This window comes from Lepidochelys kempii, chromosome 8 (genome assembly GCF_965140265.1).
Source record: "Lepidochelys kempii isolate rLepKem1 chromosome 8, rLepKem1.hap2, whole genome shotgun sequence".
Classification (NCBI taxonomy): Eukaryota; Metazoa; Chordata; order Testudines; family Cheloniidae; genus Lepidochelys; species Lepidochelys kempii.
The window spans coordinates 31,426,066-31,445,690 of record NC_133263.1 but is presented as its reverse complement, the minus strand read 5'-3'; the positions used below and the strand labels follow the sequence as shown (position 1 = coordinate 31,445,690).

Here is a 19,625-nt window from a genome sequence, read left to right as displayed (position 1 = left end):
GATAAGACAAAAATCCTTGAACTCTGGACATGCAGAAAAGACTTTAATCATTTGAAAAACCATTTGTTTTAGATGTCACCCTACCCTCCTCCATCAAGCAATAATGATGTGAATAGGGATAAAAGTGCCAAGCCTTTAAAACGTAAGTGAAAATATTTGTCTGGGTTTTTTTAAACTATGGTACAATGCATATTTTCATGGTCTCCAGCTAGAGCTGTTTTAGTGGCTCTATCCCCCTGTGATGGGGTGCTCTACTCACCGCTGTATGGCACCGCCTCCTGGCAGTACTGGGAATTTGTTCTGCCAGACCGACACCCCTTCTGTGGTTGCACTCCATGTCTCTTAGCCTGCAGCCCCTCTCTGGCTCCAGGAGCTCCTGCTTTTTCTTCTGGGGTATCAAAGCCTTCCAGCACGAATTGTCCCAGGCAGATCGCTCTTCACTGCCTGGTCTGTGCCACTTCCCCAGTGGCTGGGAGGGGAACCCAATCCCATCTTGTACTCCAGGTTCCCGCCCAGGGGTCATCTCATCAGCAGCCAAGGTATGCCCTATCCCACACCTGCCTGCTTTCCACCAAGCCTCTCTTATCTTTCTGGCTCTCCCCACCAGGTTTGCCAGCCCAGATTCCCTCCTTACAGGGAGTAACTGCAAACTATTTCCCTGCAAAGTCTCCCCACTCTTCTGGGCTTTATACAGGGTCCTCCTGCTCCTGCCCAGCTGAGTCTTGTCTCTAATTAATCCCTGCTTCCTGGCTCCTACTCCAGATGCAGCCTAAGCAGTTAATTGGCCTACCTGGTCACCTTAACCCCTTCAGGCCTTGTGTGGGGTGGATACACCCCTTGCTGACTCCCTGAAAGCAATGAAGAAATATTTCCATTGATAATAATCAAAATTTACAGATAAGCAGAATTTCTTACATTGTCTAAGAACTTAAAGTTTGATTTAAGGATATTTACTTTGTATATTTGACAATTTGTCTTTTAATGGTTATAAAGCTTTAACTTTTTGAATGTCAGTGTCTACCATCATTAAATAATTAGTTTGACCCCCGCCATTGTCTGACATCCCCCATAATTTTGGGCAAATGAAAATTTAAAATCAATAAAATATTTTAAAATGCTTTAAAACATTGATATTGTCCATCAACCTTATAAAGAAGCTAACACAAAATTCAGCCAACCTTAACTATTAATTATGACCCCTAATTGTATTGCTTGCAACTCTAAGAAGGGACACCAGATTGTGACAGATACATTATATTAGCATAATATTTTACACAGTATTTATGTTTAGCCCCAGCTCCTTCTATAGACAGACGTACAAAACCCCCACTGGATCGTCCTGGGCCGACGTTTGAAAGAGACAGCCCAGCAGCAGGTCAGTATCTGTTCATGCTAAGTTCATCTTGCACCAGAAAAGGTATCAAAACCAGGCCTGGCGAGCCTCCACTATTTCACAGAACTTATAATGAATTATTTAAGTTTTTTTTTAAGTGTTGTTTTTTATTCTTTTCAGGGAAGAGGGCAGTGTTTCCTGACAAGGTAAGAGGCCATTTAGTTGGTTCTTATTGTACCTGGATCTATTTTAAAATATATTTATATGTTCTTATAACTTTTCCTTACTGTTTTACAGCCCATGGCACCACAACTAAGGTAAGACATTAGCCTCTGGGTGACATACACTATCAGTGTTACCAAATTATATTGCAGTAAAGAGCATTTGACCTTTGCTATACCATCTCTCTCTTGTATTTTAGATCTCTGGGAGAACAGTTAGCAAAGATACAAAAGCCTCCCATACCACCAGCCGATAAACATGAAAGAGGCAATCCAGTCCCTGGAAGGAAGCCACCACCCGTAAAGTAAACATTTATTTTTAAATGTTAATACAACTATATTTAACTATTTTCAACAACAATCTGGAAAACACAATTAGTCAATGTCGGTAGAGACACCACTGCCTAAGAGTGTTGCCCACTTATTGTAATGTGAAAAAGCCCTGCCTTTTTAAGGGCCAAACACAAATACAGCAGGGCTTGCCTCATCCGAAAGCAGGGCTTTGGAGCGGAACTTGGAGCAGAGGAGCTGCAGGTTTTTGCCTGGAGCTGGAGTGGAGACAGAGCACAGCTCCAAAACCCTGTCTGAAAGGCCACAGTTAAGGCCCAAAGTACGGCTCACTTCAGCCAAGTTCCAGAAGAGAAGAGGATGGTATCCATGATTCTCCCATCAGCTCTAGTCTTCTTCCTAGAAAGACTTCTTTTTCCTCATTATCCTGACTACCAAACTCAACCCCCACCTCCATATCCCTTTTATGATATGGTGGAGGGAGAAGGCTTTCATTTATTCCCCACAACTTGGCCAGCTCTGTCACCCTGCAAATCCCTGAATTCTTGACAAAAAACTTCCTTTAGCAAGAGCTGGCCTTTCTTACACAGCTTCTGGATAGGGTTGTATACCACATAAAAGAAACATACTATGAGGTCTGCTAACCAACCAGCAGCCAAAATGCTAGGAAGGAGGCCAGATATCTTCATACAAGCCTGCCCTCAGCTACGACAGTGTGGCTAAGGGCTCCATGGGAACAATTAATATTTTCATTATTCAGTTGAAGTTTAAGGCCAGATACTCAAACTCCATTTCTGTGTGAGGAAAACAGCAGGTGCACTATTTCACTTGAAATGTAGATCAATTAAGCCCCAACCATGCAATAAATTCCACACAGATGGACCCCTGAATCTCTGCAAAGCTCATTACAGGATCAGGGCTTAGACATCCAAGTACCTTCTTGTGGTTGCAAATCAAGAACTTATATCTAAACGAGCAAAAGAAATTGCTGATTAAAACTGATACCCATATTCATTTGTGTCTGCAAAAACTGACATCAGCTTAAGTCTGAGCTGAAAACATGGCCCACTGTATATATGGGTAGAGTATAATTCTTTCACACTTTCTACATCTAAAATTCACATTTGGTTTCTTCACCTACTTCATTTTAGGCAAGGCTGGGCACCAGAAAGAAGATATGATGTAAGTATATTTCAGAGCAAACACTATTTTACAATTAGAAGATTTTAAAGTATGTGTTACAATAGAATTAAAAAACTTGCATAAGCTGGTAGTTCTGTTTAACATGGACTAGTTCCTTTACATACTTATGCAATAGAACCTCCAAGTTACGAACACCAGAGTTACAAACTGATCGATCAACCACACACATCTCATTTGGAATCAGAAGTACGCAATCAGGTAGCAGAGATTAAAAAAAGCAAATATTGTACAGTTTATTACTGTGTTAAATGTAAACTACTAAAAAATAAAGGGAAAGTTTAAAAAAAGATTTGACAAGGTAAGTATGCTTGTTTTATTTAAACAAAGTTGGTTAAAAGCAGCATTTTTCTTCTGCATAGTAAAGTTTCAAAGCTGTATTAAGTCGATGTTCTGTTGTTAACTTTTGAAACAACAACCATAATGTTTTTGTTCAGAGTTACAAAATGTTCAGAGTTACAAACAACCTCCATTCCCGAGCTGTTCATAACTGAGTTTCTCCTGTAGTTCCTACTTAGCACACAGCTTCACTTTCAGTCAGTTTCCTCCATACAAATTTGCTCCAGGACAGTTTAATCCCGGATATGTTATTTTAGATATTAGAGGCATTATAAAGAAAAGGCAGAGTGTCAAGGCCCAGATTTTTTTTTTCTAAAGGTACTAGTGATTTTGTATACCCCAGTTTGAGGCTCCCCCGACTTGACAGATCTTAAAGGAACTTCAGAGTGCTGAACTCCTGCTCTGGAAACTATGACAATTTACCTCAGCTGAAGTTCTGTCCTCCGACCTCTTTAAGCTGTTTCAAGTTATGCACCCAAAAATTGATGCACCTAAATCACTACTCACTTTTGAAAATCTAGACCTGTGATTTCCTTGCCTCAGTACCACAATTAAAAAAAAATGAATTTGGTGTTTCACAAAGACAATGATATCAACGTATTAGGTAAATGTAGGCAGCCCATCATGAATTACCTGCATACTCAAAAAATCACCTACTTTTCTATTGTAGCTTTTGTAAAGAGATAATATTTTTAAGAGTTATGATATTATAAACCTCTTAATGTTCATTGTTGTTGTTTTTTTCCCCTCTCTCCCCAGGAAGAAGATGAGTGTAAGTGCTTAAATTATTTTACATTCTCTCTCTCTGTTAAAAAGCTCAAATGAAAGACTGCACAGATCTATTTATAGTTACTACTGTAAAATAAAAAAGGTAGCACAGCATAACTTGACAGACTGTAGGAATCTTCAAAAATGTCACACAAATTTAAGTAATGAAGCCACAAAAAACAGGAAGTTGGAGCATATCAACAATTTCTTCCAGTCAGCCAGTTACAAGACACCAGTATTTTCTACGCTTATCTAAATGTATTACAATTTTATAACCATTAACTTAGTATATATCTGTACAAATATTTCCATGGAGCACCTAAAAAGCAGGAATGAAAACCTAGTGACCTCTTGATCTACTATAAGATAATTGGCCAGACCCTGCTTGCATTCTTCCAACATATAGTGCTATCAACTTCATGTGAGGATAGTCCTAATGACTCATGTGAGCAAAGAGTAATATTTGGCTCAAATAGTAATAATAATAATAATAGCATTTATAAGTTATCCCCCCTCACAGTTCCTGAGATGCTGTGTAATGCTTTATAACAAAAATAATGTATATGGACCAAAGTTGTAAAATTCACTTTTTGCTTTCCAACATGCCAACGTCTAAGGTTGACTATATCAGAGTTTTGGTTCATCCCATTAAAAGTTGAGGCCATTTACACAATTCTGATCTGAATTCACATTCTGAACCTCCACCCCTATTGCCAATCCAACTTGGGCTGAGAGTAGTGCCAAGGAGAGCAAGTTTATCATGCTATAGATCTTTGGCATGGTAGCCCAATTGTCTGCTGACCCATACAATGAAGATGGCATCAGAACACAAATCCCTGAGGCGGAGGATGCACAATAAAGAAGTCTCAAATCCAAGGGTCAGCAATGTCATGGCAGAGAAAGCTGACTAGGGGACTTTGTCTTTAATTTTAGTGTAATATTTTAGTTAAGGGGTTTCTAAAGCTGGACTGTAGCTTATCTAATGTTTCAGAAACAAACACGATTAAAAAAAACTTGACATTTTCTACTGAATTTTCCACCTCTAAAATGAATACACAAGAATAAACCATCTACCATCAATAAATTAATATTCCAAGACCCAGTATATTGTTCTGAAGGGCTTTTTAATGACAGACTGCTCCATTGCTTGTATCTGATTAGATAGACTGCCGTCTGCAGTGTGATAGTATTCGTTCACTTCACCCCTTTTTACAAGCTGCTTTTACGAGTACCCATGGTAACCTCACGCTAATATTTTTAGCTAGCTCTCTTTTCCTCTTCACAGCAATCCCCCAGAGACCGGCACAACAGCTATCTTTGCCCCCCTTCAGCTCCAACACATTCCCTTCAAGGACTGTCAAGCCACCCCCTAAACACAGTCCTTCAGGATCCAACAGTATGCCTGGATCATATGCAGAAAGGTTTGTTGCACTAGTTATTGTCTCACTTATTTTGAGCTATTACTTGTTAAGGAATGAGAGTGTATATAATGCTGTACAAGACCCAAAAGAACACATGATTACTACCCAACGAGTTTAATATCTACAGGCCAGATCCTTAGCTCCCCTCTGTTTGCTTTGGGCTGTTTCCACCATCTTAGGGGAATCCCCCAGTGCTGTAAAACCATGATACCCAAGACCTTAAGTCTCTATATAATCCAAAGATACAGACAATATATATCAGGTACACTAGGATGCTCTCTTAGTTCTACATTAAGAGAGGAGTCTATTAGGACCTCTTTGGTAAGAGCTACAATTAGACACTAATTTTGGGTCCTTCAATTTTTGAGTGCCCCGCTAAAGGCATTTATCTGTTTCTCCCATTCTTTCTCTACCTTGTCTACTGAGATTGTAAACTCTCTTGGGGGCAGAGACTGTCTTATTATACATCTGGGTAGTGCCTATCTCAATGGGGTTCTGATCCCAGAAGGAGGATTCTAGGCATTACTGTAGCACTTGCAGTTCCCATTGACTTCAACTGGAATTGTGGGTACTCAGTCCCTGTTTAAAAAAAAAACAACTCAGGCCTTAGGTGTCTACAGCTGGACATCCAAAATTAGATGCCTCTTCTTAAAAGAAGAGCTTGAGACACTATGATAATATACATTTTAGTCAGAGCCTTTTTTGCAGAACATCCAAAGAGAGGTTCATTTGGACACTGGAAAAGAGGAGCCCTTGGCAGTGGGTTCTTAGGTGAAACTTTTCTGGGAAAAAGAGATAAGATCTGATAAATTCATTGTTGCCTTTGGCTGCTGTCATTTTGGGACTGCCAAGAGAGCTGGTTTCAATTATAGAAATTTCTAACAAGAAGTTGAAAAGGCCTTTGTAGAGCTTATAAAGTGGGGCTGAATAGTTCAGCAAGAGCAGAACAAACAAACTAAGCATAGATGAGGCTAGAAGTGTGAACTCAGTCACTGGCACAGCTCTTGTCAAGTTTTTGCACCTCCTGGAACTTGAATGTTTGAGTGATGCTTGTTCTTCAGCCAAGGCGGGGGCTGGGGGCGAACGATGACACAGAAGGGGGGAAGTTTTGGGGAAATTCCAGAATGAGTAACAGTTTGTAGTTTTGCTTCATATACTCCCTTTATGAGGAAAGAGCTTGGGAAGGGGTCATGGGTTGGAAACCCAACAGAGATATAGGTTCTAGAGGGAAATTAGGTTCCAATTGTACTGATCTTGAAATGGTCCCTATAGGAGTAGTAGTGCCATGGACTGTTCCCTGCCCCTCTGCACCTTATCTCCGAGTGCCAGACCTCAAGGAGAGTTAATAGTGGCGATAATTACCATGTGAATTTTCATACAGGGCAGACCAGGATGTCTTTATCTGTCATGCGTGCTAAAAAGAAAGAAGGATGGAACCCTTTGGGGACATGCACTATGTATGCTTCCATCTTTGTATCGCATGTAACACAAAGGGGCTCAGGTCTGTGCCTCTGGGAGCTGCCACAGTATAAAATATTAAATAATATAGTTATAGCAACATACCCTATGTGTGTTAAACTTCAATTTCATTGATTTCTTTAACAGTACTAACAGCCTTTCTTCAAGCGGATCACTACCACCACGCTTTCAGCTAGGTTTGTATTCTGTGCACCTGGATTTCCACTCCAAATGTAATGAAGTCTTACGGTTGCAGCGCATGATATCTGTCATGGATGCTCAGCTTTTGGATTTAAAAGCAATAAAAAACTATCAAACAGTGCTTAAAGTGGGTGGGTGGGGGAAGGCACATTCCCACCCCACCAGGAGTAAAGAATGCATTTTATTTTCATATTAGATGCTCTGGTCCATCTCTTTACTCCTGCAGCAGCAGCACCAAAAAGGTCTCTGAGGAGCACACTTTAAGTATTGTTTTACCAGAACTGCTACTCCCAAATTATGATAGACCCCTAACTTTTTCAGACCACTTTAAACATTGGTTACTTAACTTCTTTAGTTCATTTAGTCTATGTTTAAGGTGTTTTCTTTTTCTTGTTAAATTTTGGCAATGCTGTCTATACAGTTAAGGCACTGACAAAATTTGATATAAATGTTTGCTTCACTAGAGCTATAATTTAAAAGCACTAGTCTCAGATTACTATCTATTGACTACATTCATGCTGAAGGTTCCATGTGATTATATCATTCCAATAATGATTTGTGTGATGGTAGGGAAAAGCAATGAATGTTTCAGATCTGTATAATGCTACACCAATACCTGGGCTGGTATGAAAGACATTTCCAAGGTGAAATTAAGTTTGTCTCAGCTACATATTTAATTCGCAAAAAATACTGTAATTAAAAATAAGCAACACTGAAAATCATGATCTCTTGGCATAACATTCAAGAATGTTCAACACTGGTAGCTGTTACCATTAATTTAAATGTCCAAGGTTTCCACAAAGGAAAAAAAAGCAGCAAATTTTTTCTCTCTCCAATACAATTTTATAAACTTGTAGCAGAGCGACCTTGTGGTTTGTAACTGTAGAAGTTTAAAGAAAAGGAGGACTTGTGGCACCTTAGAGACTGACAAATTTATTTGCGCATAAGTAGATTTGTTAGTCTCTAAGGTGCCACAAGTCCTCCTTTTCTTTTTGCGGATACAGACTAACACGGCTGCTACTCTGAAACCTGTAGAAGTTCAGGTTAGCTGTAGCTAAGGTAACTGAAGATACTGTCATAGTTAAATAATTGAGATAGAGTTCATCGTCTGTAATTCCTATTTCAAATACAGTTGCCTTTGAGGCATCCATAGCTCCTGAAGTTCCATTAAAGTCCATGGGAGTAACCCTCATGTAATACCAAAGATGAATTTGTCCCATTACATAAAGAAATCTAGGTCAGATTCTCAATTGCACTAAGTGTGAGTATATTTTTCACCCACTTTAAGGCCCCTTATGCTGCCTGAGTGGTGTAAAGAGGCCTTGGTATTACTGAGAATCAAAGTCCTAAACTACACTCTAATATCTGCTCCATAGAGTAAGTTTTATCTTTCTGTTTTTAATTTAAATGTATTCTGGAACTTTAAAGGTAACATCAATAGAGCTCCTTCAAAAGGCCCAGCAGATGGCAGACCTCCATTACCAACTCCTAACAGGCAGATTGTGCAGCCACCAAGCATGGATGAAGATGAGGTATAATAATGTGACTCAGAGGTAGGGGGGTATAGAGGGTCAAGTGCCCCCCCCCCCGATTTTGCTTGGCCTGGAGGAGGGGGAGGAAGAGGGGCTCCCTTCTCCTGTTGTACCTGCCCCGTGACATGCCCAGCCCGTCCCTCAGAGGTGGTCCAGGCCAGGAGCAGAAGGGGCAGGACCAGCCACTTCTCACACTGGCCACTCAGGGTCTCATTGCTCTGTGCAGCATGGCTGCCTGAGAGAAAGCCCCTCTCTCCACAGCCCATTTTTGGCTCACTTAGTCCATCCCCCAGCACTGAGCCCAGGCAGGGGGCAGCCCACCACTGCCACCTCCTCCCAGATGGGCTGTCTCTCAGGCAGCTGCCGTGCTGCACACAGCAGCAACCCGTAGTGACTGGCTTCAGCCACATGAGAAGCAGCTCCATCCTGCTCCTTGCCCGGGCCTGGCTGCCAGGGAGAGCAGCCGACATGCTGGGGGGAAGGCACATCGGGAGAAGGACAGAGCGCCCCCCCCACCTCTTGTTCAGGTAACTCTGGTGAAGCAGGGGTAGCAGGGCTGGGGGGCTCACTGGCCAGAGGAGATGTGTGGGGCAGTCACATGTCATCCCTTTTCGATTGTGGCCCCAAGAATGGGGAGGCATGAATCATCTATGATGTGACAGACATTAATCCTAATCACTTTGCACAGCAAATCAACTAAATGTGAGATTATGTTTTTCCTAAATTGGTTTTATAGTCTGCAGTTATTCTTTGGTAAACACTGTTGCATTTGCTGCTGGTTTGCCTTGCGATGTCCAACCTTTGTTCCTTACTTGGTCTTCACCAAACAAAAGAGGAGTGAAGATACAGCAAACACGTACAGTGAAACAGTCAGAAGCTATAGTGAAGTTTACTAGACCACTTCCTGTCTTGCAAAGATGTGCTGAAATACCCGCAGATGGTTTGGACTCAATTCTCCTCTCAAATAAACCAACCTAAAATGGGTGAGAGAAGAAAATTCGGTCTCTCCGAGTACAGTCCTACTCTATATTTCTTTGAAGACCACCTCCACTTAGCACCTGATTTTTGCTAATGCGTTGAATAGTCATGTAAGACAGGTTTGTACGTGCATGGGTTTGGTGCTTGGGAGCCCACAGCAAGCCACAGTTCTAAACTCAGCTGATGGTAAAAATAGGAGAGACCTAAGATGTCTGTGACTCATCTGGACATAACAAAAGAAATGTTACAGGAAATAGAATGTTTACCAAAAACCTAAGGTCCTCACTTCTCTGGTTTCCATGGTAGCAAGGTGGCAGCATGTGCAAACACCTTCAAAGAGTATTGGAATGATTAAATCAACTTAACAAGGTCAAAACTAAAAATGGTCATCCCTGTATCTGGAAATACACTACTTCCCCTTCCCCTCCTCCATTTAAATTCTTCTCTATTTCTGTGCATGTATGTTTATAACATCACATAAATTAATTCACTGACACCCAACTTTCTCCTCTTTCCCTCCCAAAAAAAAAAAAAGTTTCAGGACTCACTGAATGCAGAGTGGTATGTTGCAGACATCAGCCGGCAGGAAGCAGAAGCAGCTCTTAGGAATATAAATAAGGTACAGTGTTAGCAGTTACCCTTAAATGGATATAGATATACTTGGCACATTGTTTAAATGGTTTGTGTCCTGATATATGTCTTTGCATTCATATAGAAAAAGTGAATGAACACAACTTTTACATAAAGAGATTCTAGTCCAGATTTTCTCCAGGCCACTATCAATGTACCCGCAAAATGTCATGGCACATCCTATATGTGTGTGTGGAGGGGGAGAGGTAGTGATGGTGTACACACACACACACACACACACACACACCTGCATTTACCCAAACAAAAAGGTACTTACACAGACTGATTAAGCATACAGTGTTCAGATTGGCAGAGCATTATCAGAGGGCTATTAAAAACTTGGATCAGTAAGGAAGAAACTAACCATACATGGGCACCTTTCTTAAACTATTCTAAAAATAGTCCTCGTTTACAGACAGCCCACCAACATGAAGCAAATACTCACCAGTAACCACACAACAAAAACACTAACCCAGGAACCTATCCTTGCAACATAGCCCGATGCCAGCTCTGTCCACATATCTATTAAAGTGGCACCATCATAGAACCTAATCACATTAGCCATGCCATCAGGGGCTCTTTCACCTGCACATCTACCAATATGAAATATGCCATCATGTGCTAGCAATGCCCCTCTGCCATGTACATTGGCCAAACCAGACAGACAGTCTCTATGCAAAAAGATTAAGTGGACACAAATCTTACATCAGGAATCATAACATTCAAAAACCAGGAGGAGGAAGTAACAGACTTAAAGGTGGCAATTTTGCAATAGAAAAGCTTCAAAACCAGACTCCAACGAGAAACTGCTGAACTGGAATTAATTTCGCCATGTTAAGTATCCTCACACCTTCTTGTCAACTGTCTGAAGTGGGCCATCTTGATTATCACCACAAAAGTTTTTTTTTCCTCCTGCTGATAATAGCTCATCTTAATTAATTAACCTCTTAGAGCTGGTATAGCAACTTCCACCTTTTCATGTTTTCTGTATGTGTGTGTCTGTATATATATATATATAATCTTCTTACTATATATTCCATTCTATGCATCTGATGAAGTGGGCTGTACTCCACGAAAGCTTATGCTCAAATAAATTTGTTAGTCTCTAAGGTGCCACAAGTACTCCTGGTCTTTCTAAAACCACAGTTCACACGTACCATAAAGACTGAACTCACCCCCTTCTTGGGGGTGGGGTTTATTACAAAGAATACAACAAAAAACAACACAGGTCAGCTCAGATCCAGGCTCAGCTGATGTCTAAGGATTATTAAGCCCATACTCTAGATCAGTGGTGGACAACCTGCAGGCTGCATGCGGCCCGTCAAGGTAATCCGCTAGCGGGCCACAAGATAATTTGTTTACATTGACTGTCCGCAGGCACGGCTACCCGCAGCTCCCAGTGGCCGCGGTTTGCCGTTCCTGGCCAATGGGAGCTACGGGAAGCGGCACGGGCCACGAGGACCATAATGGTAATATAATTTTTATATGTAAGATGGAATAATGAGTGGGGAGAGCTTCACATGGTAGGGAGCTCAATAGAAACTTTTGTCTCCAGGAGGTAAGATCATCTATGGAAGAAACCTGCATCCCTCTAGCTAATCCACTTTTCCTAAAGATATTTTAAACCAGCACTCACTGGGAGGGGCATATTTCATTTCCCCATTTCCCTCCCATTCACTCTGATAGAAAAGGCTCCAGTTCCCCTTATGCAGCAGGTTAGAACATTCCAAGATTGTCTAAACCTCTAAGTGTAGTAGACTGCATCCCTTTCAGCTTTGTACAAAAGTCCCCAAAACACCAATGGGTTTCACCTTTTGGGCTGAAATCCTGGCTTCTCTGAAGTCAGTGGAAGTTTTGCCAACAACTTCACTAAGGCCAGAATTTCACACATAACATTTTGCTAAGTGTCCCAAAATCAGAGTAATTTTTCTCTCTAAAATTACTATTACTGCATCTGAACTAGCCTTTGAAATGGGACATTTTAGATAACAGATTGCAAGGCTTTGTTTCTGTTTTGCTTCTTTCTTTAAGAAATTAGTCTAACTTCCTCAAAGCTGTAGTTGCAATTGTTCTCTTTCTGAAAAATTAGAATCCAGAATGAATGTGCATTTAGAAACAAACTCTGCATTCTACTTACGTGGTTGCTATGTTGGTCAAAAATTGATTTGATTTTCATGTGCATTCTTTTAGGATGGGACTTTCTTGGTGAGAAACAGCTCAAGAAAAACTTATACACATCCATATGTACTGATGGTATTATACAAAGATAAAGTATATAATATTCAGATTCGTTATCAGGAGCAAAATCAAGTTTACTTGTTAGGAACTGGCCTGAAAGGAAAAGAGGTACAGTATGTTTCTTTCTTTGCATCATCCCCTCCCCCTCAACCAGTGTCCAGCAGTTTTACCAAGAAGAATGTCACTTAGTTCACTGAAGGTATTCCACATACAAACTGGTGCAGTGAAGAGCAGAACTGGGCCCAGTGACTTAAATTCAAGAAAAACTGATTGCCTTATAATACCTCACAACTTCACTGGGTGAGTGAAATTTTGGACAAGAATGTTCCATGGAGATATACAAGATGGGAAGACCAGTACTGGAAGCAAATGCTGATGCAGTGGTAGATGACCTCATGGTCTATTCCAGTACAGCAATTTATCCAAAACTTAGTCACAAGAGAGCATGAAATAGTCACAGTCTAAATAAATAGTACTGCTTTAGCCTGAGAAGTAGTGAGAATCCTGATGACACCCCCCAACCGCCTTTGTTTTTAATCCACAGGATTTTTCTTCAGTGGCAGATATTATTGATTACTTTCAAAGAACACCTCTTCTGCTGATTGATGGAAAAGACCGCGGTTCAAGAAACCAATGCAAGTTAACATACGCTGCAGGATCTACTTAGAAGAAAGCTTAATGTCTGTGATCAATGGTCTACAAGAACATACAAACCTCATGATATTTCCATTTGTATTCAGCTAACTGAAATTATGGATTAAAATTCCTTTTGATTTTAATGAAAAAATATAATTATCTCAATTTAAAGTGTGTTTTTAAAAAAACAGATTTGCAAAATACTTTCTACAATGTATTTATTACTCTCCATTGTTCATACACTGCATGAAAACTCTACATGAGAGTGATGTCATTTTCCAACCTTCATCTCACATGTGAAGTGTTCTCCATTCCATATTGCAGGATCACATGTGGTTTACATAGCAGAGAATTACATTGCTTTCTTACAAAGCAAAGCTATGCAAACTATTGTTCATGTCGAGTTTATGGTACCAATTACATTAAGCTGCAAACTGAAATCAATTAATGTCTGTATAATGCTTGTACAGTACAGAGTAACTGCTAGTGACTGTTACCTGTATTGAAAGATTGTATTGTTTACTTTGATATATTTTATGTAAGTTGATATAAAATTTAAAAAAACGTGTGTAAATTAAGTCAATAAAAGTCAATAAAAATGCCATATGTCACAGTCCACTTTTCAGTAGAGACCTGCACTTTAGGGCTACATTTATTATAATGGTAGGAACTATGTGACTTGTTAGTTTAATGGTCTATATGGTATATGTTCCTTCTTCTACATGATCTAGAGACAACTTTCATTCCCAAATCCGTCCCTGCATAGATTGGGTCCCAAGAATGCATAACCTTGCACCCACTCCTTTCTGCAAAGAACAGGCTCTGAAAACGGCAATGTAACTGGGTCTCACCGCATCTGGTGATAGACCCTGTCTCTATCTCAGTTTCTTTACTCTCAGGGTTCTCAAAAACTATTCCTGACTTTTGTGCATATCAAATAAACACCTCTCCCAGGATCCAGTACATGAAAACAGCTCAACAAACAAAGACAGACATCCAACGCCTAGCATCAGGTCTTACTCAGGGAGTGAGATCACATGGCTCAGTCACCAATTGTACTCTCTTGATGCGGGTCAAGAGAAAATTAACTTCTTCTGACCATCAGTAGGAGCCATAGGCTGGACCCCTAAACAAATGGCATCTCCCTTCAAATACCTACCTGTACTGGCCTGTCCAGACTACTTTCTTCTAGAATGACCCTTCCTCAGAACCTCCTAATTCCCTCTTCAGGAATTTTGCTCCTGTCCTTCAGGCCTTTACCTTTAGCTGGTGTGGCAAACCCAGACCCAGGTCCCTCTGCTGCTAGGTACCCTTCAAGAACCTCCTTCCTTCCTGGAGGTCTATCTCCTTCCATCCTGAGAAGACTCACTTTTATATAAAGCACAACCCCTGACTACCATCATGTGATGTTTAGTCACCTGACCAAGCCACAGGCTTACACCCAAACTCATTACCCAGGGAGTAGACAACCAAGCAGGGTGGGGCTAATAGGCCTGGGATAAGTGCCTATTCCACATTCTTTATGAAACTGACATTTTCTGTCTTAAAATATAAACTGTAATTCAGAATCAGTTATAAATATTAGGCCCCATAGTTTTTCCCACTGACTTAATAAGGAACAGGACGGGTCCCATTATTTGTCTAAGATCTTATATTTAATTCCATTTTCTGGCATGTGCATGATTTGAGTCTTGCTTCTAAGTTTGTCAGCCTTACTCCTCCCTTAGTATCTTGTAGCTGGCTGCATTAGGGGGTCACTACAGGCAGAGGAATGGCTTTCAGGAAGTCACCTGCTATTTTACTCATAGCTATAGGTTTGTAGTGAGGACGACAGTTGGGCAAATAAAGCGTCATGCCATTTTTTTCCCTCCCTGTGCTGTTTTCTTGCCCTTGAGTTCATCTGGGCTTAGCACTACCTTTCCAAGTTGGGAAACAATGATCTAGCTGGTAGCAAATAGTTCTAATTTTGTTACCAGTTGGTCTCGATTCAGATCAGTTAACTTGACATGAAATACATCATATCCTATAAACAATTTCCTGAGCCATCTAGTTTCCCATGTCACTGTTCTCAGCAACCTCAGCTGTTTAATAAAAAGGGGGATTTTGGAAAATGTATAGGCTATGGACCAATTATTTGCCTTTTTATTATTTTAGTTGTTTCTGAGTTATTCAAATATTTGTTTTTCACATATTGAAACATTCTTCAGATACTACTTTTCATACTCTGATAACACAGAATGTCATATTATAAAAGCTTCAACCAGAGCAGAAAACCATGCTGAAATTTTAATGGCTTAAAGAATTGGTAATGGAAGCATCAGCATGGAACTTGATGGAATTAGGTAATTCCTCAAAATTTGTTTTCTTTTCTTCTACCTCCCTTGAAACGTTGGTCTTCACAGGATGACTGAAGTTCAAAGTAAGGTCACAGAGAAGCAGTTGGCTTTGCACTGTTAGAAAAAGTACAGTATACAGTCATGAACATTTACTGTATAATAGGTATCATATGGGTCAAAATTTACTGTAGAAGTTTTTTTTTTTTTTTTTTACTGTAGAGTATTCATCATTCAACTCTTCTGTAAATTAAAAGGATAATAGCATTTCTCCAAGGCATTTAAATACAATTTGTTATTAGTGTATTACTGTATATCTTTTGTTAGGAAGCTATGGTATGCACTTGCTAAAGAATTAACTGTTATCAAGCAGGACTTTTCCATGTTTGGTTAATATTAGCCTATTTTTGTACAGTAAATATGATTTTATTAATTTTTCACTATAAGGGGACAAATTCTTCTTTCATAAAATAGAAGGAACAACATAGTCACAAAATCTGCATGAGTTCATTAGCAGCTGTGAAATGTACTCAGAGGTAAATAAAAGATAGAACAGATTATTTAGCATAAGTAGATAGATATATTTCAAGGGACCACTCAAGGTGAAGTGGCTCACTAACAATCCACCAGTCACAGGAGGGAAAGAAAGAGGGGGAGGCAACTGGGGGTAGTGAGGGGGGCATTGTTAGTGGGTTACAGATTGTTACAGAAAGCCATAATTCCAGTGCAAAGACTGAATAGAGACACTGGATATAACAATCCATAACCCCACCCCCTGTCCTCGCCTTAGTCCCCCCCACCCGCCCCAGGCCCTGCTTCCTTTCCCTCTCCCATGACTGGAGAGGTGTTAACAGACCACTTCATCTTGAATGGTTGCTTGAAATATGTGTTAAGAACTACTAAACAATCCTTGTATTTAGCTGACATTCTGAGTACATTTCCCAGACCCGAAGAAGGGCTCTGTGTAAACTTGAAATCTAATCTCTCACCACCAGAAGTTGATCCCGTATTATCTCACCCGCCTTGTGTCTCTAATATCCTGCGACCGACATGGCTAGAACAACATTGCATCAAACAATTCAGTCATTTCCCCATTAGTTTGATGATAGATACACTCAGAATTACCATTTAGCTTCTTCAACTCACTGGACATTTTATCAATATTTCTAATTGCAGTTTCCAGGCTGAACTGCTGGTCAGCAACATCACTCTTAAACATCTATAGGAAACACAAATAACATCAGAATTGGTATTATATATGTGCAATCTTTGAGCATTAGTAGTTTTGAATTTTTCATTCAATTTTTTTTTAAAAAGTGCATTTTTGAAAACGAGAGACATGCAAAAAAATTTTTTTAAGTGTTCCAGTTTTCATCAAAACCAAAAATGTTGGTTTTATGTTTTATGTTTCCCATCAGGCATGACCACTTTTTCTGTTATTCCTTTTTACAACTGGATGCAAAAGAATGAAAATTGCCCAGGGTTCTCTCTCCTCCCCCTAAATGGGGTTAACTTAAATGTTCAGAAAAAAATACCTCTTTTTATTATTTTAATTAAAACAACTTAGTAGCAAAAACACGTAAAAATCAGCAAGATTCTTATGAGGTTTTCTCTTTCATTTGTCTGGTTTAAAAATACCCCATTGTGAGCTTATAAAAGAAGAATGAGAAAATGTAGTGCCAAAAGATACTTAATACACTGAAAGCAAAACTTGTAATGAAAAAACAAGGAATCCTTGTGGCACCTTAGAGACTAACAAATTTATTTGGGCCTCAGCTTATCTACACTGGCAATTAACAGCGCTGCAACTTTCTCCATCAGGGGTGTGAAAAAACACCCTCCTGAGCGCAGCAAGTTGCAGCGCTGTAAAGCACCAGTGTAAACAGTGCCACAGAACTGGGAGCTATGCCCCTGGTTGAGGTGGTTTTTTTAGAGTGCTGGGAGAGAGCGCTGCGCCATGACCACACAAGGCATGTTAAAGAGTTGCCGCTTTAGCATTGCCAGTGTAGACTAGCCGGCTACCACTCTGAAACTTGTAATGAAAAGGAGTACTTGTGGCACCTTAGAGACTAACCAATTTATTTGAGCATGAGCTTTCGTGAGCTACAGCTCACTTCATCGGAGGCATACCGTGGAAACTGCAGCAGATATTATATACACACAGAGATCATGAAACAATACCTCCTCCCACCCCACTGTCCTGCTGGTAATAGCTTATCTAAAGTGATCATCAAGTTGGGCCATTTCCAGCACAAATCCAGGTTTTCTCACCCTCCACCCCCCTACACACAAACTCACTCTCCTGCTGGTAATAGCCCATCCAAAGTGACAACTCTCTTCACAATCTGCTGCAGTTTCCACGGTATGCATCCGATGAAGTGAGCTGTAGCTCACGAAAGCTCATGCTCAAATAAATTGGTTAGTCTCTAAGGTGCCACAAGTACTCCTTTTCTTTTTGCGTATACAGACTAACACAGCTGTTACTCTGAAACTTGTAATGAAAGTTAATCCTAAATTATACGTATTAGCCACAAGATGGAGCCATTACAAAGTTAATATAGACAAGAGAAATTAAATATATTAATGAAAACTTATACCATATGACAGATGCTTATTAATACATATAACTATCCTGACAATTTTATAGCTCAGATCCTACTACTCATTTTTTATCTCCTGACCAAACTTTTTTTTTTCTTTTTTTAGTTTCTAGGGGGGAAAGAAATTTTTTGAGAAATAAGAGCATTAAACCATTTGAAAGCAAGTAGCAAATTTTAAGACTGTTCCAATTTTTAACTGCCTGTACTTTTTTTTAAACAGAGCTGCTTCCAGAAAAACATACACAAAAAGAAATTTCAGATGCATTGATTTTTTCTTGTCATTCTAAGTTTATATATAGTTTGTGAGAATCACCTTGGAAGTATAACAAAGTGTAATAATTTATTTGGAAAAGCTCTGGGAAGTTTCCTAAATGAGCAATATGTTTATGCCTCCAAGCGTTCTTAGGTGATAAGTTGCAACAATAAAAACAAACTTACCTTTAACATAGATGTTTTGTCCAGTTTCTTATTCCCGCAAGCTGGGGACCTTGCTATCATGTAAACATCATTAACCAGCGACAAAGGAGTACTAAAGAGAAGGGGGAAAGTGTGCCTCATATTTTTGCAGTAAAGTAAAATATCCTTGCATTGCAGAGACAAATTAAAATGTAGGACTGGGTAACACTGATTACATTTTTATTTTCATTAGTGTCATTTCAAATGAGTGGGTACCTTTTTTAAATAAGAAATCTTTTACTTTTCTAAATCTAAATGTTTCTATTAACTGATTTGGCCTTCCTTTAAACTGCTACGAGTTAAGGACTGACCATAAACTACTGAAAAGGTACCTTTGCAGTAGTTTCAGCCATGATCCTGAGATCAAAATTATGAACATTCTGAAGGTTGGTCTTCAATTCCTCCTACAAAATCATAAAACACTAATAGTCTGTGTTTATATGACACCTTTTATCTAAGAATCTAAAAACATTTTACCCAAATGGGTAATTATCACCAATTTACAGATGGGTAAACTAAGGCACAGAGAGAATATGTAATTTACCCAATGTCAAAGAGCAAGTCAGTGGCAAAGTTGGGAATAACCACCAGATCTCCTCAGATCCAGCCTCCTGGTCTAACCACTAAACAACACTCCCTCACTTTGACATTTAAGTTTGTGTTGTGTGTCATCACTGGAAACAGAAAATTTCATGAACTTGTGGGGGGAAAACAGGCCTGTTTTGATGTTCATGAGGTACCTATATGATTCACAAAGGCTATACATGGTGAAAGGACACGGATTTGATCTGTGCAGGGCAGCCAAAATGCATACAGCCCTGTTTTGATGATCACAAGAAGCAGGCAACAATGAGATGAGAGCCCTGTAGAGTGTTTGCAGAAGGGCTCAATATGAACACGAAAAACCCAACGCCAGTGTTTGCCTGAAGGGAGTCCCCCTGTATGGTCTTGGTTTGGGGATCTCCTAGTCAAGACTCTGGGATATATATAAAA

At 39.8% G+C, this 19,625-nt stretch overlaps 2 protein-coding genes across 2 annotated transcripts in view; one reads left to right on the top strand and one right to left on the bottom strand.

Moving 5' to 3' along the window:
- The window catches only part of LCP2 (lymphocyte cytosolic protein 2), a 51,643-nt gene extending 38,227 nt beyond the window's left edge, over positions 1-13,416 (top strand). The window contains exons 9-21 of the mRNA XM_073355965.1: positions 73-142; positions 1,292-1,375; positions 1,514-1,539; positions 1,631-1,650; positions 1,755-1,859; positions 2,994-3,024; positions 4,141-4,153; positions 5,435-5,570; positions 7,176-7,225; positions 8,658-8,761; positions 10,275-10,358; positions 12,560-12,715; positions 13,152-13,416. Coding sequence (XP_073212066.1) covers positions 73-142; positions 1,292-1,375; positions 1,514-1,539; positions 1,631-1,650; positions 1,755-1,859; positions 2,994-3,024; positions 4,141-4,153; positions 5,435-5,570; positions 7,176-7,225; positions 8,658-8,761; positions 10,275-10,358; positions 12,560-12,715; positions 13,152-13,274 — 1,002 coding nt within the window. The 3' untranslated portion in view covers positions 13,275-13,416. The remainder of the gene's footprint in view (positions 1-72; positions 143-1,291; positions 1,376-1,513; positions 1,540-1,630; positions 1,651-1,754; positions 1,860-2,993; positions 3,025-4,140; positions 4,154-5,434; positions 5,571-7,175; positions 7,226-8,657; positions 8,762-10,274; positions 10,359-12,559; positions 12,716-13,151) is intronic.
- A 2,113-nt stretch (positions 13,417-15,529) lies between these two features.
- On the bottom strand, positions 15,530-18,683 carry C8H5orf58 (chromosome 8 C5orf58 homolog). The gene is made up of 3 exons (XM_073358172.1): positions 18,615-18,683; positions 16,702-16,795; positions 15,530-15,693 (listed from the first exon to the last, which is right to left on the bottom strand). The coding sequence occupies exons 1-3, from the start codon at positions 18,672-18,674 to the stop codon at positions 15,530-15,532; spliced, it is 318 nt and encodes a 105-aa protein (XP_073214273.1). The 5' UTR covers positions 18,675-18,683.
- Positions 18,684-19,625: the final 942 nt, after the last annotated feature.

Bases quoted from the DNA above. Each gene is read 5' to 3' on its own strand.
- C8H5orf58 (XM_073358172.1), bottom strand. From the start codon at position 18,674: ATGATAGCAAGGTCCCCAGCTTGCGGGAATAAGAAACTGGACAAAACA. The intron at 16,796-18,614 runs GTAAGTTTGTTT...TGTTTCCTATAG, and splicing joins ACAAAACATCTATGTTAAAG to ATGTTTAAGAGTGATGTTGC. The intron at 15,694-16,701 runs GTAATTCTGAGT...TTTTTCTAACAG, and splicing joins TGAGTTGAAGAAGCTAAATG to TGCAAAGCCAACTGCTTCTC.